Source organism: Glandiceps talaboti, chromosome 10 (genome assembly GCF_964340395.1).
Source record: "Glandiceps talaboti chromosome 10, keGlaTala1.1, whole genome shotgun sequence".
Lineage (NCBI taxonomy): Eukaryota > Metazoa > Hemichordata > Enteropneusta > Spengelidae > Glandiceps > Glandiceps talaboti.
The window spans coordinates 16,837,426-16,863,632 of record NC_135558.1 but is presented as its reverse complement, the minus strand read 5'-3'; the positions used below and the strand labels follow the sequence as shown (position 1 = coordinate 16,863,632).

General features: G+C 34.0%; 1 protein-coding gene across 1 annotated transcript; it reads left to right on the top strand.

Moving 5' to 3' along the window:
- Positions 1-13: 13 nt before the first annotated feature.
- Positions 14-26,207, top strand: LOC144441024 (golgin subfamily A member 1-like). The gene is made up of 21 exons (XM_078130535.1): positions 14-76; positions 1,104-1,767; positions 3,981-4,134; positions 5,128-5,258; positions 6,298-6,417; positions 7,170-7,318; positions 8,101-8,212; positions 11,297-11,392; positions 13,379-13,507; positions 14,181-14,276; positions 14,843-15,034; positions 15,561-15,734; positions 16,342-16,437; positions 17,289-17,378; positions 17,877-17,970; positions 18,124-18,305; positions 21,304-21,396; positions 22,251-22,370; positions 23,253-23,489; positions 24,092-24,178; positions 24,380-26,207. The coding sequence occupies exons 2-21, from the start codon at positions 1,567-1,569 to the stop codon at positions 24,440-24,442; spliced, it is 2,616 nt and encodes an 871-aa protein (XP_077986661.1). The 5' UTR covers positions 14-76; positions 1,104-1,566; the 3' UTR covers positions 24,443-26,207.

Genomic DNA, 26,207 nt, shown 5'->3' with positions numbered 1-26,207 from the left:
CGCCAGTTGCCACGAAAGTCAATATGGCGTCCGGCTACATATTGTAGTGATATTTTTTCTAACAATTTGGCGAAAGGTAAGATATTTATCGATAAGTCATTTCGTAAATCCACTATCATACTTTTTATGGTTTAATTTCCAATAGCATGAGTAAATTTCCCGAAAATAGCCGTATTTCATTATGAAATTGATTACTGGTTGCATCCAAAATGTGTCGACCAGAGCATATCAAAGTTGTGATCAAGGGGAGGTACATTAGATTTGTATATATATGTATATCGTGTATTAGATACAGGTTTCTTGAAATTGAATCAGTTTTTTTTGTAGTGGCTATGGGTTTGGGAGATGTACTGATCTCTATTCAGGGTTAACTTGGAGTATATTTGTAGAAGTTCTACTTCAAAACACGGCAACATTTAAATATTGACAATATTGTCACTGAAATGAATGTACTAAGAGAAGTCTACAGACTACTACATAGTAATAAAGTACTGATCGAACTTTGATATCTGTATGGTAAAGTGAAGATTGAATACATTTGGCATAATTGAACTAGAATATAATTTCGTTCGTTTGATCTTTGCTGCAAAATTTATAATTCACACCCTAATTTACGTCACCCGAAGAGAAACGTAGTGTGTCTGTGTGTAAATTTTGACACAATGACAGGGTGTCTACTGAGTCAGTGGAATCATGGAAGTATAACCCACGTGGGTTATACTTCCATGGTGGAATGAATGAAATTTACTGACCCACAGACGTTTGAGGGGTGTATTAAATCATTGAAAGGTTTAAAAGGAATATATGTTTGAATCCTGGGGTCATTTCATTAGTGTATGAACATTATTTTGTTCTGTACCAAGTTTTTTGGATATCATTGTCAAACAAACAATCCCTTTTCACACCAAGGTTTTAATCTATAGTAGATATTATTACTTCACTTTATTTCTGTGTTCTATTTGTATGCTTCACCATGCTTGCTATAGTATAGCATGTTGTTATGTAATAAAAATTGACTGATTGATTGATTGATTAATTGATTGATTATATTTCTTGTTGTCATAAATAAAATTTACTTTCGATTTTTTCCATTTTTTTTTCAGATCTAATACATCGTACAAGATACACATGTGTACTGGTTAATTTGGGTTGGAAAAATATCCAAAAGCTGTAACATATGACTGTTACATTCAGAAAGGACAGAATATCATTAAAATATATGTGATTTGTAGACCCAAGTTTTAATTGTAGAATCTGTACCGACAACGCACTAAGGAATTTTTACAGCAGACAATTTGTGGGCAGTTAATTGGTATTATTGGTAGTCTATTTTGTGAAAGTAAAGGCACCAATATATCAGTGGGAGAGAAAGAATTGTTATCTGGCATACTCAGGACCTTTATATTGTGAAGAAGGAAAAATTAATTGTGCAATGTTTCATTAATGGCATCAAACTTTTAAGTTATGAATCATAATTTTTGAAAAGTGAACGTACCAGCGATCAAAGAAAAAAAAGAACAGACTTTAGGGGATATTCTCAAGTGACTTGTCAGACACATCACTACCATGTTTGCTAAACTAAAAAAGAAATTGGTTGATGAGGAAGGTGAAGTGAGTTTGAACAGGAGCTTTAGTCCAGGGGGTGCTGCACCGGTTCAGTCTGCAAGAAGAGATTCGTCGCAAAATAGAACCAACAGTGGAAGAAGAGAGTCCCTACAGGGTAGAGAGAGTGACAATGACACTGCAGCTAGGAATAACTCCCCTAAGGTAAATTATACTTTTGATTTTTTTTTAAATGGAAAACTAAAATCTGGATGAGCTTCATATATGTTTACATGGGTTTTACTTTGAATAATTGATGATACCTGATTTCCCTTTCTGTTTTTGTGCACTGCATCTCATCTCATCGTTTAGTGATCTGAGACAGTATACATATGCATAGTGTACATGTATGTATACAAAGTGATGTTACTTGCAATGATTGCATACATTTGTACACCAGAAGGTGTATGAGTACAAATTGCAGATGAAAATAATGTTTATGAGTGCAATTTTAATCATACATTTTGGTAGATATACATGATAATATTAAAGGGGAGTATTGGAAATGACAAAATAATGATGAATTGATAAATCTAGCTAGTCAAACACCCTTATGCGGTGTGTGATATTCTGACATAATTTTCATGGACCTATGAAATCAGGAAGTAACAAGTTACATGTATATGTATAGTGCTCACAGATACAACACTGGTAATCCAGCCTTCTGTTTACTTAGATAGCAAACTAAATCTGTTGGTCTTCCATGTGGTAGATTACACAAGTTGGTGATGGCAGTTCCTCTGTTGTGTGATTGTAATCACCCTGTGATCAAGATAGTGTAAACATTGGAAGTCCCAAAACAGCACTGCAAGTTCATGGAACTCTAAATAAACTAGTTTTCAGAGACACATCCCTACAGAGATTATAATTTAACTAACATCCATTTCACTGTTGTATCAACATGTTGTCACAAATACATGTAGTTTTAGTTTGTGTCTATCTCAGAAAACCGAAGGATCAACCACCAGGGTAATATGATATCTTGAAAACATAACATTTTTTGTACTGATGAAGTATACAGAGGAATAGTCTATAGTATTTGATATGATATGGGACATGTAATATCTATTTGTTTACATGTAGGCATCCTACCTCATGTATTCCTGCAGTATACACATACATAGACACAGATGGACAGACACAGACACATACAGACAGACAGAGATAGATACAGCAGACTGACATGCTCTTACTACATGTGACTCACACATGCACACATACAGACAGACAGATACGGCAGACTGACGTGCACTTATTACATGTGACTCACACATGCACACATACATTAACACACACAACATACATGCATACGTACATGATACATGTACAATTTGAATTTTACATACATGTATTGCATCCACATACAATTGCAATGTACATGTATACACCCTCACCCACTCACCCCACACACACCCACCTATTATGGTAAGTTAAAAAAAAATACAGGACTAGTTTAAGCAATATAATACAAAATGTAGTTACTATACTACTAGTTTCATAATGGGTAGGATGTATCAGTTCTATGTAATATTTGATATTTTTTATTCTTGACATATTTATGGAAGTGCCAAATATAGACATGATGCGTAGTCAAACAGCTGTCATTAAGCTCTCTCAGCATGGTGGACTATGAGTTATAAATTAAAAATTGATACAATACATAACATAATGTAGTGTAGGGGCAGTTGTTGGGAATGATTTATATCTCAAGAGAAAAATCTGTACTGGTGATAAATTTGACCACTCGTAAAAATGACCAAATTTGGGCGAAAAGTTATTTTTTATGGCATGTTGTGTGAATATATACAAATTGGGGTCTATATTGATATTTATGATTTTGATTTTGATTTTATAGTTAGATTTCTCAAATGAGTATCTTACAAAACTGCAATTTTGAATTTTGACAAGGTACCACTTTTACTTCAATTTGTACACATGTACAAATAATAAATATGTGTCCAATGTGTCCAATGGCAATATACATGTAAAATTCCTGGAGTATCAATCAGAATTTCCTCTCTGAAAAAAAAAATGGCAAAATTGCAAATGATGATGCACATACTAAGACCTCCTGCCTGGCAATTAAATGAGCCAGGATATGTATCTGAAATAGATAATTCAATTCAAATTCATTATTATAATGGATGTAATAAAACAATATTCTTCAGGTGTGTAACTGTTACTAACCACCCCCACCCCCCGCACACACACCTCTTTTACTGGGGTCAGAAATCTTATATACAAAAGCAATGTAAAGAAGTAAAGATACATTATACATGTAGATGTATTCATGCTGCCAACCATGCTATTTGTATCTAGCAAGATCTGTCAAATTTTTGAGTAATTCCGTATTTGTTGTTTCAATTTTTCTATGGTAGCCGGTCACCAAGGAAGAACTGATTGCTAAACTTGCTAAGAAAAATGAACAAATCAAAGACTTGGAAACCAAAGTGTCAGAGTATGGTGCCATGTTGAAAGATGCCATGAAAATGAAGGAAAGAGTGGAAGGTGCACTAGAGAAACAACAAGATGGTGAGTTTTTTTGTATGTTAATAGTTTTTGTGTATTGGATGGTAACTTTTTGATGTGAGAATGATGTATTGTACTAAGGCATTTAGTCTAGTTCCTACATGTATATGGTATCGTTACCATTTACACCTCCACTCAGTATAGTCAAAGTCATTACTCTAGAAGCCCTGTGTTTGTTAATTAGTCCCAAAATTTTAACCAATAAACAGTCCCTCATAAAGTTAGAGTTTATCGGGGCAGTTATGTAATGTCCAAATGTGGTATATTTGTCAGCTTAGGATGTTGTTTACATCATTATACCAGTTGGGGTTCACTGATTGGATAAACAACTTTTTGTGCTGATTGAGGGACTTTGACCAGATGTAGTTTAGACGATGTTGGCATCCAGACTAGAGGTATAAGGCATCCTGCTCCAAAGACATAAACATGGTTGTAAATGTAATGTTTACCTTTCCTGCTGAACGATAGTATGATGGGTATACATAGTATACAATAGTATACATTAGTTGTTGTATTTATTTTGTCATAAGGTTAGATTAGCAAAATTCCAGAGCATCATTTAAAAATTGTGATTTAGACAAAGTACAACTGTTTTGCAGACCAAGAATTTCACCTGAATTTTACCTGAAGTCGTAATATGAATATCCCTGTCCACCCTCATAATCAAACCTCAGTTTCATAAAAAACGTCTGCAATAGAACCAAGGTCCTAATCCATTATTCCATGCTGGATTCTCAAATCATCAGGGGTGATTTTGAAAACTTATAATTTGTCAAAGGATATCTACTGGCCATGATTTATAGCTTTTTTCTGTGTGTGTATGTCTATATTGTTAGGATGTCATTGAAACATTAACCAACAAATTTCATTTTTTGAGCAATATACATAACAATCTGAGAGTGTACGTCAAAAGCTTTCTTTCTCTAGGTATTGTTCTACAAAATCATACTTCATATAGAAATGTCATGTGACGAATGCCATGTTTTACTCTCACAGCTGCATTGAAGAGGATCCAGGAAATGAATGAGGATTATCAAGGTCAAAGGTCAAGAATGACTGAAATGCATGCATTGGAGATGAAGAAACAAGAAGAGGAACATCAAGCCAAAGTTAAGAGTTTGACGAAGGTACAGTGACAGTTATATGCATGAGTATAGTAGGTCCTCCTCACCTGCGATTTGATTGACAGAATTCAAGTTTTGATACAGGAAATGAAACAAAGTAAAGAGGTACAGAACACATCTGAGGCTTAAGATGAGTTAGTGCAGCAGTCAAGGCAGTAAAATGGGTAGGAATTTTAATGATTACTGATGAGAGCCATAGATGGAAAGGTCCTAAGGAACTCTTTGTCATTCCTAACACTAATATGACAATCCCCTTTATTTTGTAGTTCCAATATTGCATTACCCTTAGATTAACTACATATATGTCAGGCCCAGTGTTCTTATGTCTTACCCTAGCCCCCTAACCCTATGTTCATAAACTTAACTCCATTTTGCACCAAGAAATACTAGTAGCTCACCAAAGCTTTCACCTGATATCCACCATGGCTTCGACAGTATTTTCTGAAGTCATGACGAATGTGTGTGACTTCATTCTCGGATATCTTGAACATTCAAAAAATGTATGCAATATGAATAAGAATATAGCATGCGTGGCATGTCGAGGATGATTTGGTCTGCATGTAAAGCACACTTTAGTGTGAAAACCAGTTGTTTGGCAGAGCTATAGAAAAGAGTTTGGGCAGAACAAAAGAATGATGCCATTTAAACCATTGATATTAAGATAACAGTAATGGAATGACCCAGGATTGAAACATATCCCTTTAAAAATTATCAAAATGAATAATTAACTCAAGATGGATGCATGAAGGAAGGAATCACATATTTGCCGCTTGTTTACTGGACTCCCAAAGAGGTTACTTTCAACAGTGTTCCCTCAGTCATGATTATTAAGATAGTTACTTGCTTTGTTATAGCCTTGTAACAAGACCCCGGATCTGCCCTCAGAAAGTTGACGTCAGTACCTCTGGTGCATCACACCCAAGTGAAAATAATGCTACCTTCAGTCACCTTATATCAAAACAAAGCCTGGTAGTTTAGCAGCTAGACTCTAGACTCCTAATGAGTGTTACTTACCATCACACATTCACAATTGTCTCAACAGCAAAATAAGGAGCTTCAAGAGAAAGTGGTTAAGTTAGAAGCAAATGTTTTCAAGAAAAGAGAAGAAAATGATGAAATAAAAGAATTTCAAACCCAAGAAATAGCTAAAGTCAAACACTTGGTGAGTTCAAAATAGTTCAAATGTTAGTTATTCTTTACAGATATGTATGAAAGATTTATCCCACTTTCATGAACCCACACCATTTGCCATTATGAATCAAAAGCATAATTATTAATATCAGTTTAATACTGTTCAGTCATTATTTTTTGTGGTATATGTGTAAATTTCACCTTACCCAAATATCACCTTGCCTGTCTCTTTAAATCCAAAAATATTTTATAAGCGGAATTTTCCATATGTAAGCTAAATATGTGGTTGATTTCAATATCAAGGAGTTTTGTATTTATTTATTTATTTATTTATTTATTTATTTATTTATTTATTTATTTATTAATGAATGTTTGTTTGTTAATATTCACATTTCATATTTGTATCATTATTATTGACCATATGCAGGCCACAAAATTAACAGTTGTCCTGTGTCCACAGACTACCAATTCTTGTCATGGGGCTACCATAATTTACAGCTGGTAGCCAACTCAGGCTACCACTGATTATGCGATCATTTCAAGGATAGCAGATGTACGGACATAAAGTATTTTAATAACAGATTTCCATTAGAGGAACTGTGTTTTGAGTTCAGGAATATAGGACTGTTGGTCTCCATCCTTGGGCTACCACTTTCTGAAATTGGTAGCCCATTATGACTACCAAAGAAAAAATGTTAATTTCAAGCCCTGATATGTATATGCATTCGTTTTTATCATAATGAGGATATAATGTGTTGTGTACAACGTCTTTCTCGGTTATAGTTCATGAATAGTCAAGAGGAGCTTGGGAAGTGTCAACAGAAATTAACAGACACCAGTGAAAAATTAGGAGAAAGCTTGAAGCTACAGGAAAGTCTACAAACAGAGTTAGAGACAGCCAAGAAACTCTTGGAAAAAATAACAACAGAGAGGTAAACTTGTGATTTTGTATAATTATTATTTGTTTTTACCTGATAGTAGAGCATTTCAATGGATTAAATAGAAACAAAGGTGAGGGTTGATTTCCTGCCAAACTTTGTAGTTGATGTCAAGAAGGCACAAAAAATCACTTTCACCCTCCTCTGCATTGTACAACTTCTCCAAAAATAATTGAAGTGAAATTATTCAAACTAGCTATTAACTGATGTCTGTATGCTGGGTCTGTATGCTGGGGTAGGGAATTCTGTCAATGCAACCAATAAAGGTATCCAAATGTGTATGTTGATGTCACCAACAACATTACTTTGTGTGTCCAGTGGTATCTTAACCCTCATTTCCATACAGATTATTAGGTAGTCAACAACAGACAGACTGATATATATTATATGTTTGGGTGTAGTTGACATCAGCATACGTAATTGGCACCTCATACTCAGAACTCTCTACCCCAGTATTCAGTAGTCAGTTCATGGTTAATTTAAATAATTTTATTTCTCGCATTTTGCAAGATATCACGTGATTCAGGGATGGTGAAAGTGCCTTTCCATGACTCACCAGATAACAGTTAAAACAGCTAGGACAAAACCAGTCTAACCTTAGCTTTCATTTCATAAAATGCCATGGTCAAGGTCTTGGAACCCTTAAACAGAATTGTTTATTTATTAAAGAGATTGTAGCACCTCTAAATTTAGCTCTATACTGAAGAGATAATGAGGTAATCTAGATTTGGTATGAATATAGACATCATCCAATGAAATACTTTCCGTGTTTTCAGGGATGACTTCAGACAACATAAACTGGACAACGCCGATCTTGTCATCAAGCTTGAAAGAGAAAAAACAAAATGTATGGAACAATTAACAGAGCTGAATCAAGAAGTTGCAGAGGTATGTACATGTACATGAATTCAGTTGTTTGATAATGGATAAGAAGAGTGTTGCTTGTTGCTTTGGTCACAGGCCAGGGGTCAAGGGTCAAAACAAGATAGCTGAAACTAGAATTGTATTGAAGTCTCACAATTTCACTAAAAGTAAGCATGCAGAAAAGATAATTGCAATTGATGCAGCAAGTTAGTGGTTACATAAGTGTCTGGTTATGTAATACACTGCAAGTGAGCAGTTACATATTATGTGGACCACTGTCTGGATCCTTCAGACTAGTGCATTGCAAGCATTATCAATTCTCGGTACCTGAAATACGTATACTGCCTAGGTACATCATAAAAATAATGAACATTCAATTCCACTCCACGCACTTCACATGCATTACTATAGGCATGCATGAGAATAAGTCGACCTTCTTGTTCTATTGTGACCCTCTAGCGTGACGTGAAATGCTGTTGCAGGTACCGAGAATTTGCTAGCATAAGTGATACATACGATGTGTTGTGTGCATTGAAATAGAAAAGCACAGAGATAATATCACAACAGACCATATGTTTGTATTTTTACAATATGGTACAGTGATTGAAGGATTATCAGACAATGCATGTATCTAAATAAAGAATAAAACTCTGCTGTCATTTGCATAATCTATACCCTAATGGAATATTTCCGGAAAGTATGTGTTCAGTAATAACTATTGCTATATCTAAGATTACAAGGCGGTGAAAATCTATGAAATTTTCTGTAATTTTGAATGGTTGTAATTTATATTTTAATCATAAAAGTAATTGATAATTAATTATTTTGTTAATTATGTAAATGCTTAATTTTTTCCATTTAATTAAATGTTAATTTAGCTTTTATTAAAAAAAATACTTGAGATTACTTTTCTGTTTTGGGGTTTAAGCCAGGGTGCTTTATTTACATCAGAAGTGCTGTAAATTTATGCTTATTTTGCTTAGCTGTAAATGTAGTGGAAGTTCTAATTATTAGATTTGTTTGATATTATATCATTTTATGTCATGTGAATTATATCAGATACTATTATACAGGTGCAGGACTAGAATTTAATTTTATGCTTGGTAATCATGTTTCGTCAAGTAAACTGTATCAGCTACAATTTTTCTATTGAATTCCACATGTTGTTGTATACATGTACTACTATCGGTACTACTGCACCCTACAAACTTGGTAGTCCATTTATGATGGTTGTAGTAAATCGGTACTACTACACCCTACAAACTTGGTAGTCCATCTAAGATATGCTACTACTGCACCCTACAAACTTGGTAGTCCATTTATGTTAAGGAAATCGGTACTACTGCACACTACAAACTTGGTAGTCCATCTATGACGTTAAGGAAAACGCTGCTACTGCACCCTACAAACTTGGTAGTCCATATATGATATGGTACTACTGCACCCTACAAACTTGGTAGTCCATCTATGATGTTTGTAGTAAATCGGTACTACTACACCCTACAAACTTGTTAGTCCATATATGTTAAGTAGTCTATACAGTACATGTACACGTATGTACCCTGGACTTACTGTTAATTTCAAATCCAGAGAGGCTATTTATACAAAAAGTGGACTGACATATATTTTATATTTTAAAGTTAAAGTCATTCAATATATTCCATAGAAAACATATTTTTTTTCATAGTATATGTCTTGTTGACAGCTATGAAGTTATTAAATATTGTTTGTGTTTTCATATTAATTATGTTTATTATATGCGTTTCCTGCTAATGTACTACATAAGAGTGCATGGCAGTTATTTTTAGATATTTGCATGCAATTCTGTTAGATCTAGGCTGTCAATATTGTCTCATTACTATTATTGTGATTATCATTACTATTAGGAGATAGTGTTTCTTGCATGTAGTTCAGTTTGTTCTACTGATCATTGATGTTGTCTCACTACCATTATTGTGGTTATCGTTGTTATTTGCATGCAGTTTTGTTGTATTTTCTTACTATTACTACCAAACCAGGGTGACTATAGAGTTGCAATTGGATGGCATGATGTTTTTAACATATCACACAACATCTTTTGTTTTGAATTACGCAAACAAAATACAGACACTAATACAAATGAAATGTTATATTTGATCTCACTGTTAACACAAATAAACAACTTACATTAATTTTGTTTTTATCTTGCCACATTCGACAGAGATGTTGATTTGTGTTCAAGCCTAGTAGTTTCAATCTGCCCAGTAGTTTCTGAGTTTAAGTTATTTGACCAAAAATCACATTTTTTGACCCAAATCACACACCTGTGATGCGATCATTTTGATTTGAACAATTTCCCAACTAGACACCCAAGGTAATGGATCCACCAAATATCATGGCAATCGGTTCAGCAGTTTTTGACTTTAAGTTGTTGATACACACACACACACACACACACACACACACACACAGACAGACAGACGCCGGGCGATCCCTATAGCACTACTGAACCTCAGTTCAGTAGTGATAAAAACTGTTTGTTCCAGTTATCCAATCCCACCTAGTTTTTCACTGCCGACCCTAAACTTTAAAAAAATAAAATCACAAAAATTGTGAAGTCTCACCAGAAATAGTGGATGCAGAAACTGACATCAATAAAAAGACAATAAAAAACTGTTCATCCTATCTGTAATGGCCGTACATATGATAGGAAGAAACCAAGAAGACAGACCATTTGGAAAACACATAACTACCAGACCTAGACACTCATACCTGAAAAAAAAATATATATAAAATAAAGTAAAACATCTACCTACCCCACCTATTCTAAAATTGAGCTTAATCCAAACCGCAGTTTTTTATTAGGCCTTTACGGTGATATAAAAATGTATCATTTTATATGCCTGTGTTTTGTTTATGCAATTTGTAATAAAGACATGCAAGACTTTGTGCTTCCTAATTGAAACTCTATAGTCACTCTAGTTTGGTAGTATCATTGTTACATGTTAGAAGGGTGTGTTATTTGCATGTAGTTTTAGTTTCATTAGATTGTTGAATGTATGTATTTTCTCACTATTTATTATTATTGCTGTATGTATTTTTTCCTTTCCTTTACCCTTTGTATTGTAGAAGTCCAGTAGTATCAGCAAATTAGAACTCAAATTAAATTTCCTGCAGGATGAGTATGATTCTCTCAGACATAGTAATGAAGTCTATAGACAACAGGTAATGTCTTTGCAATCCACGGTAGTCTGGTGGTGATGGGTTCTAATAGTCTACCATTTCTGCTTATTACTAAAGTAACTAACCAAATAGTTTCATCACAAACAATGTCTGCTTCTTATTATTAAAGTAACTAACCAAGCGTCTTCATCACAAACAGTGCTTTTAGCTATCGGCAAAAAACACTGCAGGTAAAATCTACATAAATTCCGTAGGTAGTTTATCAAGGCTAATCAGTATAAATACTGGTATTAAAGATTTAGTCATTCAAGTTTTACAAGATTTTTGCTCTCTGTTACCAAGGTGCCCCACCAAAATTATGGTACAGGGTATAGCAAGCTATGAAAGTTTTACCAAACTGGGTTTCCTTTAATACCAAAGTTATGTATGTATATGGAAATCTATGCAAGTTTTACCAGGTTGCTATGTGTACTGTTACTGATTGCCCTTCCAGCTACTAACATAATATTTACCTTTGTGTTTCTTACTAATCTTTCAATGGGATTTGTGATACTAAGAAAAAGAAGGTAAAATTAAATTCCGGTTTTCATTACATTTAACATGCACCATAAAATTGTTCAATGATATCTTGGTGTATAAAATGGTCTAACTAACCACATTAACCATGAGCGCAGTTTTCTTTTAATTGTTTACCTTGTACAGCTCATTTTCTTCTGACATCACCAAAAATGTGTGTGTGCGCATGTGCATGTGTGTTTCTATGTCTGTGTCTGTGTCTGTGTCTGTGTCTGTGTCTGTGTCTGGGTCTGGGTCTGTGTCTGAGTGTATGTAGTGTGTGACAGCTGTTTTAATACAATATGTACTTATAATATTAAATATTATATGAATATATTTATATTTGAAAATATGAGTGATACATACTTTTGCCGTGATGTACAATAAAATAGACTGTACATGTAATAATGTATTTTACCCATATTTGTGTTATATTATCAGAAACCATTTTAAAAGGCACAAAGAAGGTAGAGATGGAAATATATTCCACAAGCCATAAGATATCTGTTTGTCATATTCAATACGAATGTTATACTCATGAATCATTCACACTATTTTCAGTTCTCAATTTTCATTTTCATGGTTCAAAAACGAAAAATGTCAACCTAAAACAAATCCATTAATTTCATAGTAATTAATGTTGAGCTGTTGCTTAAGCTTTCAACGTCACTTTCTGTAAACCTGGAAATTTTCGCCAAAGATTTATTTTCGCTTATTTCACTAAAAAACAAAAACGCAAAAATATGCAGTTACTGATATGCCTTCTTGTACATGAACACAATGTACCAGTCTGGTAAATAGTCAAAATTAGTGTTTGAGAACTAGCTGAAGACATTATAAAATCGCATGACTTTCTAGTAGCGAATATATCTAGGTTTACACTATCTTATTACGAAAGGAACACCATTCCGATCTTTTCATTGTTACCATTGAAGGTTTCTGCAGATCTGCACGTAAATTGTATGTAGGCTACCTTTCCGAATTATAATGATGGGTTTATAATTTCAGAGAACAAATGAAATACTGTAAACCTAGATATTTTCACTAATAGAAAATTTTGCGATTTTTAGTTTCTTCAGCTAGTTCTCACACACTTATTTTTACTACTTACCAGACTGGTACATTGTGTTCATGTACAAGAAGGCACTTTAGTAACTACATATTTTTGCGTTTTTGTTTTCTAACGAAATGAACGAAAATAAGTCTTTAGCAAAATTTCTGGGTTTACAGTAGTGTATACATTATTACCAGGGCTACATCAAATTGAAATTGGCTTGAAGGTTTATAGCTACATTGCGTTGTGATAGTGAAAAGACTTGCAGGACACTAGCATGTATACACTTAGTCTAGCATATATATCTATGCCATCACAAATCCATTCTCAATGCACCAAAGAGTGAAATTATCATCATCTGAACTATTAAGTCTGGTCACAGGGACCAAAAGTCTAAAGATAGAATCATTATATTCCAGATGGCCGCCCAAGTTGAAGAAAACCAAAGTACAATAACTCATTTACAAGAAAGAATTACAACATTGGAACAGAGACTACAGGATAGTGACTTGTCTGGAGATGAAAAATTAGATGCAGTCAAGTCAGAGGTAAGTAAATAAAAATTCAATCACTGTATGTAAACGGGTTATCAGAAAAACAAAAGATTTCATAGTTTGGCCACTAGGAGTGCTCTTCAACAGATTTGGTGTCCACCAGAATTTTTTGGGACTCTGAACTATTCCAGTTATCAGGTAAAAAACAAAATATTGTATATTGTATATCATGCTACATTATAAATGACAGAAAGTAGATATCTGAAATATGGTGTATTGGTTTGCTTATGTTGAGCATAGAGTCAACATTAGTTAGATTCGTCGGAGGGCACTTTAGCAATTTTTTATGTCAATGTCAGATTTATTTTCTGGTGTGATAAATACTTGCCTGGTAGTGCTCTTCAATTGCCATGTTTGAAACAATGGAATAATCCCGTAGAATTCACATCTCCTTGAAATAAACCAAACCCCACCACATTCAACATGCCCCTTTATACATAGCATATCAGTACTATAGGGCATTGTGTATTTGTATACATATATGGAATTTGAATCATAGTGTTAGATCCAGTTAGACAAGTGATTTGTTCAAAACATGTCTGTTTCTCAATCAAAAGTGGAAGAGAATGTGTGTATGAAAGCATGACTTGTATGGAAAGTAAGGCTGTACTGCAATACCTCCTGTTTGTATAATTTTAATTTTGATTCCAATATTCCACTTTGACAGAGAGATCAACTCGAATTGAAACTTGAAGAAGCGAGGCAGCATTTGAATGATATTAAATCAACATGGAGCAACAAAATTAATAGTTTAGAACAACAGGTATGTATTCAGTTAATAACTGTCATGTGTGTTTAAAAAATTTCATACATAAAAATGATTTTCAAACCAAGTTTTTGTGGTTACCAATAATATATTTATGGTCATACCTATTGCAAAGCCAAGTTATTGTCTTTGAACACAAAGTAGCAATTGCAACAATGCAATGAAGTTCAGGCAGCCACAATGCTTTCTCACGTGATCCTGAAGTATGGGATAATGAGAAAGACTATGTAGATTTTCAGCAACGTACTGTACTTGGAAGTATCATGGAAGTATACTTCCATGGAAGTCTAAAGATGTATTCACCTTTGCTAGGGAAATGTTTTGGTACATCAGCAGTTTCAAATTTTTACACACACACACACACACACACACACACACACACACACACACACACACACACACACACACACACGCGCGCGCGCGCGCACACACACATATATATATCTACATACACACACACACACACACACATACACACACACACACACACACACACACACACACAGTAAGGATGACTTTTATTTGATGGAAAATGAGAACATTTCTAATTTTCCTTCGCTCAGATATCCCATTTAAACACTAAGATATCGGAAGACAGTGAAGAACTTGAAACAACAAAAAGCAATGCCAAATCTATGGAAGAAAATTTTGAAAAACAGGTTGAAGATTTAAAAGCACAACTTAGAGAAGCTGATGGAAGAGCCTTGAAAAATCTTGAAACTGTTAATGACAAAGAATCTAAATTTGAAACACAGGTAGGTGAAATTGTTGTGAAGATTTACATATGGATGGATGGATGGATGGGTGGGTGAGAGAGAGAGAGAGAGAGAGAGAGAGAGAGAGAGAGAGAGAGAGATAGAGAGAGAGAGAGAGCATGTTTGTGTATGTGTATTATGTATTTGAAACTGCAAATAACACTATAGACAGTAAGTGATTGTGTATTTGTGTATATAATTATACTATATGTGTGTTTATGTATGTATGTACATATGTATGTATGTGTGTGTATGTATGTATGTATGTATGTATGTATGTATGTACATACGTGTGTGTGTATGTATGTATGTATGTATGTATGTATGTATGTATGTACGTACATATTATGTATGTATGTATGTATGTATTTATGTATGTATGTCTGCATATGTCTGTGTGTGATTGTGTGTGTGTGTGTGTGTGTGTGTGTGTGTGCATGTACATGTATGTGTGTAGATATGGTTGCAGCTTCTGACTTATTTATTTTGAGAAAAACAAAATGCATTTACCTTTTTTTGTTTTCAGAAAGTGCAACTTGAGGTTGAACTTCAGAGATCACGGAAACAGATAGAGGAAGTGAAACAACAATCTGCTGAAACAAGGCAGAATCTACAGGATAAAATTAATGCCTTAGAAAGCCAAATTACTGCCCTAGAAACTGCCAAAGAACTGGACAAAAATACTGCCCAACAAAAAATAGTAAGGAGAAAACAAAAGTGTTTTGCAATGTTATTATGTTATTCTCCAATATTTTTCTTTATTCAGCTTGGAAATACTCATGACCTAAAGGTTTGTCACTATTGTCTAGCAACTTGTAGTGACAAAGACCCCTTAGGTCACTCATATTTTCCTTGGCTGAATGAAGAAAAATATTGGTGAATAACATCTACATGTACTAGTCCATTAGAATGAGAACTCATAATAGCTGAATGGTTAGGGTGTCTGACTCATAAATTTCCAACTTTTGGTTTGAGTCTCTCTACTGCCATTTTTTCAGAATGGTTAGTCCTTGGGAAAGATTTGAACCACAATGCCCCTGTCATCCCTGGTGTATGGATGGGGACCTGGTAGAACATAGGTTGTTTGTGAAGGATTTACCTGCATATGCTGCTGGGATATGCTGTGCAGGAAGTGTAGTCATTGAGGGCCGTGTTGTGCACAGGTCTGTGACAGGAGTTATAATTGTATGACATTTTGAACACAATTTGGTGAAAAGTTAAAAACATTGCATATGTTCTCCCTTTTGTGTTTCTACTCTGGGAGTAAATCATTTTATTAACAATATTTATTGTCTGTTGTTTTGCAGTCACAACTAGAAAACTCACAAACTGAATACCTTGAAAAAGAAATAGAACATGAGAAACATATCACCTCCATGGAGGAGGACAGCCAAAGGTTAAAGGTCAGTTCAGTTCAGTTCTATTGTCTGCTCAATGTTGGCGTCGTCTGATTTAGTACCGTAATAAAACAATGATTTTGTTCACCCATCAAATATTTTATCAGATATAAATGCTAAAACAGTATCTAATAACAATAAATTTTAAATTGCATTTCTCAAAATTTTCATTTTTTGTTCATGGTTATATTATGAAAACCTTGTAACTTTATATGCAGTACACCTATTATAATATGACTGTATATTTGTGAAGCCGATACGTTATTTCCCCAACCACTATATTTTTCTTCATTCAGCCAAGGAACATACGAGTGACCTAAGGGGCCTTGTTGCTATGAGTCAAAGACGAGTAGTGACAAATTTCGTAGGTCACATGTATTTTCTAGCTAAATGAAGAACAAATATTTGGAATAACGTACTTGTACCTGTGAAAACATACTTTATGAAAAAATTGTTAAAAAGAATGGCTATTTTCAACATTTTGACACATATTGTGAGTAATGTAGAACCCAATGTCTTGTGCATAGTAAGATAAAGTAATTTATCATAGCCAAATATTCACTAAAGTGTACTGCAACGAATCTAACTAATGTTGACTCTATGGGCTTCATGTGTATAAAGCCAGATTACAGTACCTGTGTTTTGCCAAATACTATAATAGGGTACCAGTACATATTTATATATCATTTACTTACACTAAGTATAGAAGAACTTTATAACTTATCATCAGTAATAACATATATCAAAACTTGTTTCATGATAGATTTTTCCACTTGATAAACAATGTTTAGTGTTGGTATTTTTTGTGTCCAGTGTACAGACTTGACAGAGACCTCTCATAACCTTTGACCTTACAGGATCAACTACAACAAAAAGAATCAGAAGTGTCATCCCTTTCTAAATTATTGGCTGAAACCAAAGCAAAAGCAGCTGCATTTGAAAAGCAGGTAAGTTGCTGCAGTATAGCTCAATTACCATGTTCTGGTTTGTTAGCCTGAACTAGTCTTGTGTTAAAGGGCGACACCACTATGAAAATAGAGACATGTTCATAAACTATGTGTTCTGGAGAGTTTTTTCATGATTTTACATCACATACAATTACTACATGTAGTACTTGCAATTTCAGAGATACATCAAGTTGATCTTGTGCCTTTACTAGAATATCTTTGCTATGCACCACAATGCCTCATGGGAGTCAGCAGAAAGAGAGAGAGATACACACAGAGAAGTTATTCAAACCTTTTAGTCTTGAAGAGAATTGCAAGACTATTTACTTTTATTGTAGCTAGTTTATTGAAGGACTTAGAATAGGCATTATATGACCAGAGACTTTAATAGTACTATTGTGTCAACTATCTTTGCAAAATATTGGTCACCCCTGCTATGTCCATCAGTGCTTGATGTATTCTCAAGACAGTATTATTTTTCCTTCATTTTGTTGATAGATCTTGGAGGAAACGCCAACTCTGCTAAAAGATTTGGAATCATTGCAGCAAAGATTGACAATAACAGAGACGCAATTAAAAGACAGCAATCAAGGTAAATGTATGAAATTATTCAGGGTCTGTAAAATCATGAGTTATGAAATTAGTGGGTCTGTAAAATCATGAGGTTAACATGAAGATGTCTTTGAAATCATGAAGTTTTTGGTTGCAACTTTTAAAATTGTTAATTTGTCTGCTTCCATTACAGAAAATGAGAAGCTACAGGGTAAAAATCAGCATTTAATGAAGGAAATCCAAGACCTTTTAGAAAAATCACAAATTGTACAAAATGAAGCTCAAAAATTACAACTAGCAAAGAGTGATACTTTTGATATGCTTCAAAGATCTCTGAAAGAAAAACAAGAACAGTTAGAGGAATATCAAGAAAGGGTAAGTAGACATGAAGTGGTGTATATTAATTGGTAGTGATGATATGTATTTGCATAGCTTTGAATCACAGTAGTTTCAGACACTAAGTACAATATATAAAGGAATGTAAATTGTATTTTAGCAAGTATCAAAGTCTTCAAATGGAAATTCATCTGTGTTGGTAAACCATACATGTAGTATTCAATTTGAACTTTTGTTCAGAACACAACTTGAAAATTTACCTGAAATTATCGACTGCACACTTCACATGTAAGGCTCACGTGGCTGCTAGGTCATGTGTACTGAATAGCAGGTCAATCTGTTGACAAAGACTGAAGTGTACAGTCGAAAATTTAAAAGTTCAAATTGAATACTACCGGTAAGTATCAAAGCCATTTAGATCCATTTTGATCCCATTCAGTGCTCTAAACTTGGAAGAATTTGTGTCAGCAAGTTGGACTAATGCCTCAAAAATCTTCTTACCAAACATGATTTTCTCTCACGTTTTGTGATTTGGTGAGCAGGCATCGGAAACACTGAACCATAAACATGATAAATTCTAAAGATTTTGTTGTAGTTTTGGGGACCAATTTTAATAAATATATCCATTTTCATAGCTTGAAATTTATTGCTGACAGTCGGTTGTTTTAACCAGCTTGCGGCTATTTTCTACATCCCTGAATTATATTGTACTAGTGTGAAATAAATTACTGAAATGGGTGATTGGCAGTATTTTAATGATGTGGATATATTTATACTGTATTAGCGACAGTGTAAACACTGGAAGTCATTGAAAATTAAACAAAACACTTCATAAGTTTTCCTATAAACTTAACCTTTCTTTCATAGATAGTAAATATTACTGCTGATCTAAATATATGTTACATTAGATGTGAGTGTATTTATTGATGTCTGTAGATATATGTCACCATGTCACATTAATGGTTTTAGTTTGTGCTTGTCTTATTTTGTCAATGCGAATGTAGCCACCATTATCACACTAATTACTAGCTTTGTTATATTGTTGGTTTACAAGACACAGTTCTTCATGGAATTCTTTTTTATTTTGTACCTTTCATGACTTGTGCAATGCTTATTATTTTAAGCCCACTGTAAATAGGGTTTTGACAGAACAACTTCAAACCCTTGTGTGGAAAACACATTGTACATATATGTTAAACTCTTTAATTTCTGACAATCAATACAAGACTCACATATCATCTAATATTTTAGCATGCTGTCAAATGGACTAGTAAGTCTATCTCATACCAGCTGAGACCAGGATCAGTAAGCACAGATTTAAAATATAGTGCATGGGTGTTTCTTTCATTTCAGTATGGGCACACTAAATTGGTCTCTTCTCTTTAAAAAAATATGACCATCCTTTTCTTTCTTTTTTTAAATAAGTAAGTGACGGTTAATTACGTGGAAGTGCATGATGCAAGAAATGAACCAGATTCCTTTTGTAATCAAAGTGATAACACGTAAACAATTTATAGGAATCACTCATATCTTGCCTTCGCTGACTTAGAAAATGAAAAAAAAAAAGATAAAAAACATACATGTATGTTTTGTAGAACATGTAAAAAAATTTAATTTATGCATACCCACATATGAAAGTGTTTACGTACCCAAACATGTAACTAAATTATCAAGTATTACTGAGGTAAAATTTCTTCTGACATTTTTTGTTTTTCACTGCATTATCCTCCATGTGTTATTTAACACTTATCAATCATCACTTCCAGAAGTAGCAGGTTAAAACAAACAAGCAAACAATTATTTTGATTTTATGCAAGTAAAAACTTCATACAATTGTATTTTGACTAATTTTTTAGTTTTGCAGTATTTGTTACAAGTCTGTCCATAACAAATCACAGCTAAACTGTTTAATATGATTACACTTGAGGCCAGAGTTCCAGAAAGACTTGGGTTTTGGTGATATTGAAGGCTGTTCTTACTATCTAAACATCTCATTTTCTGGTCTGTGTGTGGGACTGAACTTGTAGCATGTTATGGGTCATTGGTACTTTATCAATTTCTCTAAATTATTTTGTTTCCCCTTGTGGATGTGTAGCATGTGTGAAATTCAGACAATACAGGTGGATACAGGGTCCTAATGTCTCTGATGTTACATAACCTGAGAATTTTTTAACTTGAGCAAAATTGTAGGGTCTATAGCAAAATGGGCAAGACTTTGATATCAGTGGTAGGGATAGTGGAATAGGAGTGGAATTCACTGGGTCTGAATCTGATATATTTTTATGATATATTACTGAACCTATTTCCTTTCATTGGCTTCTGCTTCCAGTCATACATTTCATGTAAAGCTGCTATCATTTGTGGCCACATTGGATTTGCCACCACTTGAGAAATAAAAACATAACCATGCACATTTTGCTGTTACCAGATACAACCATAGACCCTACACATTTCCTGTGGGGTCTATGATACAACACACTCATGACTGGTTAGGTGGAATAAAATATCACACTGTGTATAAGGTTCACCCACCACCTCAATAAACAATGAAATCCAAGTTTACGGGAAAAAGAAATGCATTAAATTTTACACTAAGATTATGTGTATCCTGCCATCTTGTTTAGAAGTTCAAGTCATTGCAAGCAACCTATCAGAAATCAAAATATGGTCACTACAGCTGATAGACAATAAAATATGTCATGTCACTCTGCCCTCACACACGTTCGGTGAAGCAATGTCTGGCTGTGTCACCAGTGAATTTAAATAAATTATATCATAAAAGTGTGATGTCATGGTCATTGTAACATCTGATTGGCAGCAACCAGATCATGTTGCAAATGTGAGAAAGGGCACAGTTCAATAGAGATGTGAAAGAAGTTGACTGATGTGTGAAGGCGTCCCATCATGGCATATTACAGACTACACAGATGGCAGCAATACATACTGGGTATCAATGTGTAGAAGCTTTCAATTTATCCAGTGAGACAAAATTACTAGAGAATTAGGTCTGACTTATATTTTTCTTTTGTGATGTCAGATAAAAGAGTTAGAGAGTCAAGAAGAGAGAAAAACCAGAGAATTGATACAAAGAAGTACAAGTATACAAGATGGTGAACTTGATGATTCAGAGGTAATTATCAAGGAATAAACCACTATTTCATCTCTTATCTGACCTTGGATTAGTGCCCCCCCCCCCCCACCTTCATTGCCAGGGGAGGCTACTAACAGTGGGTTTGAAATGTGTGTCATTATATTGCTGCTGTATTTTTTCATCCTTTTACAACTATATCCCTATTTAATAATGCTTAGGTCTGTTTCATTCAAACCTCGTACAAAGGTGACATACTAATAGAGAGACTACAGGAATCTACATTTTGATTTACATTTTTTTCAGAGAAAGCAGGATTTTATCTCATTTCTGTTCATACATCTAATGAATATTAAATTTTTGACAGAAAGTATTCACTTGAAGTTATTCACTTTCTCAGAATGAATGAAATTAGAAGATTTACTCCAACTCAATATTATGTTAAATTGAGTGTTACCAAAAACTGGGCCATGTTTACAAACGGAGCCAATTTTTAATGAAATCATTCCAAAAGTTCATATAAAGACGGTAGTAAACAAACAAACAAACAAACAAACTTCACTCTTCTTTAATCTGTTCAAAAATATTATTTTAACACAAAAAAATGTTAATATATGTAGCGCATACACAATGCCCAGAGACTTGGCTATCTGACTCACATACTGACTTGACAATGTTTTTAACAAGTACATTTGTATGTCAAACATGATAACCAAGTCTCTTTTGAGCACAATATTTACTCATATATCGAACACAGCAGAACCAATGGCATACAAAATGTAGACTCATGTTGTTGTGACGTATAATGACCAGAGTACAATATATTCCATTTGTTGAACCTGGGATAATTGGTAATATCTGCATGTTCACTTTTTATCACCTCATTTTGTTCAAAGGTGTCACAATTGAGGAAACTGGTTGAAGATTATGGAGATCAGCTTGCCGAGAAGAATAAAACAATTAAAATGCAACAACAGAGATTATCAGATTTAAAAAAGACATTACAAAGGGAACTGGTAAGATATGTTGTTAAAACTAAATCATACGTAAGCTATACTTTGAAATATTGCTACTGAAATATCTTGCTATCTATTACAATAGACATACGTTGATTTTCTTGTCCAAAGATTCACTGCGTGAGACAGCGTCGCACATAATGTTATGTTTAGACTTGTTTTGTCTTTATTACATGTGAAGTAAGATTTTCATCATGAAATGATGGAAAGAATATTGACCTCTTTAATGTGAGTGATTTTGTAGAACAAAGACTAAAAACACTATCAATGACAGAGAAGGATTTTACTGGTAAACCCAATATAGGTACATGTATATATGGTCAGTAGACAACCATTCCCCAAACTAGCAATTGCAAATCCCTGTGCATGTACAGAATACATGGCATAAATACAGTGTCAATTAAATGATCTCTGTTGATTACCATGTTGCCCCTGACAACCAATGTCACCTAGTTTGAATGTGAATTTACATATGAAAATAAGAGATAAGGATGAAGTGATGTAATGAACATAGTCAAGTCATCACCACAAAGGGGGCCATGGTATTAGTAGGATAGACAACTCAGCACTAACATGCTTGGGTTTACTAAAACCATGTCAGATTCTGCTTGTGTTTTGATGCATTCTGGTGATATTTGCTTTGATAATACATTTTTATTGAGTTCTCCAAACCTTTCGTAATAAAAGGATGAACACATTACTATTATCAATTAATGAGTTAGGTTCAAAGCAATCTCAAGAATACGTCAAGTCCCAAATGAAACTTGATAGGTCAAGAAGCTTGAGTTGGTTCAAGTGTCTACTACCCCTATATTATACAACCTTTCATGTGATATCATTAGATACATGCTTCAATATATAGTATTTCTATTGTTTTCACAGAAAGTTCAAACTGCTACAGACCTGGACATACCAGAGAGTAAGGAGAAAGAGAGGGAGCCAATGACCAGATCATCAACAGTACCGAAATCACTCAATCAATCAGTTGGCCAAACTCCACCCCTTCCACCTGCCCATGGCCATATCTTATCCACCGTTAACTTTCATGAAATTCGTGAAACCAATTTCCAGTACCTTAGGCATGTCATGTTTAAATACATGTGTGGCTCAGATACAGAGGTAAGGATTTAATACCCTTAGGTTAACAGTAGTGTTAAGATTTCTTCTCTTTTTTTGGTGAAAATGAACCAGAATATTATTTTTTTGTGAGATCTGTAAATTTGCATGAGCTGACTGGATTCCCCTAAATTTTTCCAATACTATTACAGTATGTGTATGCTTTCATTTGCCCTTTTTGAGATAGCCATGTTTGTCAAGTTGTTGTAAAACTTTGTAGTAGGATAACTAGACTTTGGAAAACTACATGACCGAAGTGATCTCGTGAAAAGAAAGAAAAAAACATGTTAGGAGACTTGGTATTGAAAATGCTTGATAGAAATCTGACTTGCCATACCCTATAGCTGTTTTTGCAACAAAATAATGTTAAGGTATACTTTTTGGCTGACATCATAGTTTGACCACTTGATATACCGGTATTATTAACACATAAGCTATGATAGTACTTTAAAAGGATGAGTGTAATAAAAATGTTCCTAAAATTACAGCTAATAAATACCATAATTTACTTCACTGTTATTAAGTTTATCATTTGCAATCCCCTTGTGCCAAATCTAAGTAACTTTGTAGCTAAGTACATCTTGATGTTTGGTTGGTCAATGCAGGCGGTACAACTCGTCAAAGCAGTAGCCACACTTCTACATTTTACAAAGGAAGAAGAAAGACTGGTTAAAGATACAATTGTCTGGAAGGTATGTATTTATGTATGTATGCGTGCGTGTGTGTGTGTGTGTGTGTGTGTGTGTATGTATTTATGTATGTGTGTGTGTGTGTGTGTGTATGTATGTGTGTATATATATATGTGTATGCAATACATACAATGAAAATTAATGAGGGGCATTTGTATTTTTCTTCATTCATTCATTCATTCCTTTTCTTTAATTTCATTACAGACATCATGGTTCGGAAGTAAACCAACACCTGCAAAACCCCTCAAATTTCCATATTATAGGTGAAACACAGGTGTATCCAGTACTGCATTCCAACCCTAGTGAAACCTGAACTCAAACCATAGTACCGGTATTTAATGTAAACTTACGACAGTATGGATGTCAACAACATTATTTATCACTAATAATAATGTTTTGAATAGAGACTTTATATATTCAAAGACTATTGTTATTTAATGAATAATAGTCTGAAGTTTAAAGTGAAATAACTGTTTACAGAATGTTAGTGACAAAATGGTTGGTTTTCATGATTCTTGTAAAAATGTGATTTAATCTGTGTTACCCATAGGATCATTATATTTCACCACCGATACTTGTCTCCATTTGAAATAAGGAAAATACGCACACGAGTTCCAGACCTTGTCGTTTGATGTTTTGTTCTTTGTCTTTTTTGTTAAATGTTGTCAAGCCTTCTACATTAGAGAGGTTTGGATGCATGTATTTACTTGTGTTCTACACACATAGCATCATAGTCATGAATCGAAGCAACCCGCTCGTTCTGTATCAGGCAATGCTATGTCAAAAGAGTGTGTAACTACATGTAGCTGTCAATATGTGTGCAGTTTTTATCGTTTTTCTTCTTTTAAATATCGTAATTGTTTATGTTAAAGTTCAGAAATGTAACTGTAAACTAATTGTTGAGTTTTTCATTTGGGTACGTGATTAAAAAAATGACTAAAAGTACAAACAAGTTTGGAAAACAAAGTCATGTTTGGCCTTCTGGACAGAAGATTCCAACATACGTATACACATTTCACTATCTTTCAAGGTCAAGTTCTGAACACTTAGCTAAACACAACTTTGTATGCGTCATTTCGTGAACGCCTGCACAATCATGCTTCTGTGCACATATGCATCACTGAAACGCGTATCTAAACCTCTGTAATGTTCTACTTACAATCGAGTTCAGTGAACACTACCTGCATTGTATACATTCAATACTATAGAGGGCGCCAGTATATCTCTTCAACACAAACAATATCTATTCAATGTACAGAATTTGAATAATTTGTTCCATTTAATATGTCAACAGACGAGTGTCCATTTTGTGTACATATGATTATGTAAAAAATCCTTCCAGTGTCTCAAATGTTGTCGATCCGTTGTTAAAAAGTCACTACGTTGCAAATATTTCTTTTAAAGAATTGTAGAGATCAATCAATCAGTCAATTAAATTGCTATGGCAGTGATCTCCAGAGCAATGTTCTGAATGGCTAAAGCACACTGTAGGGTCTGGTGAACAAATAATTAGTCTTCAGTTTTGTTTTGAAACAATCCAGGCAGGAGGCTTGACAGATGTCAGTTGGCAAACAGTTCCATAGTTTGGGAGAAAAATGTGAGAATGAATGACATCCATACCTGATTTGTCTGTAATTTGCTGTTGTGTAAAAAGCAGATTGTTGTTGTTCGTAGAACGTGAATTGTGACTTTGTGTGGATGGCTTGAGAAGATCACAAAATGTATATAGGTGTTAAGCCATGGACAGCCTTCTATGTTAACGATAGCAGTCAAATTTTGGAACCAATCTGGAAACAAAGTGTTAATCAGTGATGTTCTGTTCAAAATGTACATTTAGAAACATTTTAGCAGCAAAACCTTGTCTTGTAAGTTTGAAATTCCATGTATAAACCTGAGCCCTTATATCATTGTTTTATTTTCTATATTTAGAGCATAGATCACCTCTGTACAAAAATAGTTCTCCTACAATTTTATGAAATTCAATAAAACTTCTTGATAAAAAAAAATGTTTAGGTGGAACACTAGTCAAAGA

Bases quoted from the DNA above. Each gene is read 5' to 3' on its own strand.
- LOC144441024 (XM_078130535.1), top strand. From the start codon at position 1,567: ATGTTTGCTAAACTAAAAAAGAAATTGGTTGATGAGGAAGGTGAAGTG. The intron at 1,768-3,980 runs GTAAATTATACT...TTTCTATGGTAG, and splicing joins CTAGGAATAACTCCCCTAAG to CCGGTCACCAAGGAAGAACT. The intron at 18,306-21,303 runs GTAAGTAGACAT...TTGTGATGTCAG, and splicing joins TAGAGGAATATCAAGAAAGG to ATAAAAGAGTTAGAGAGTCA.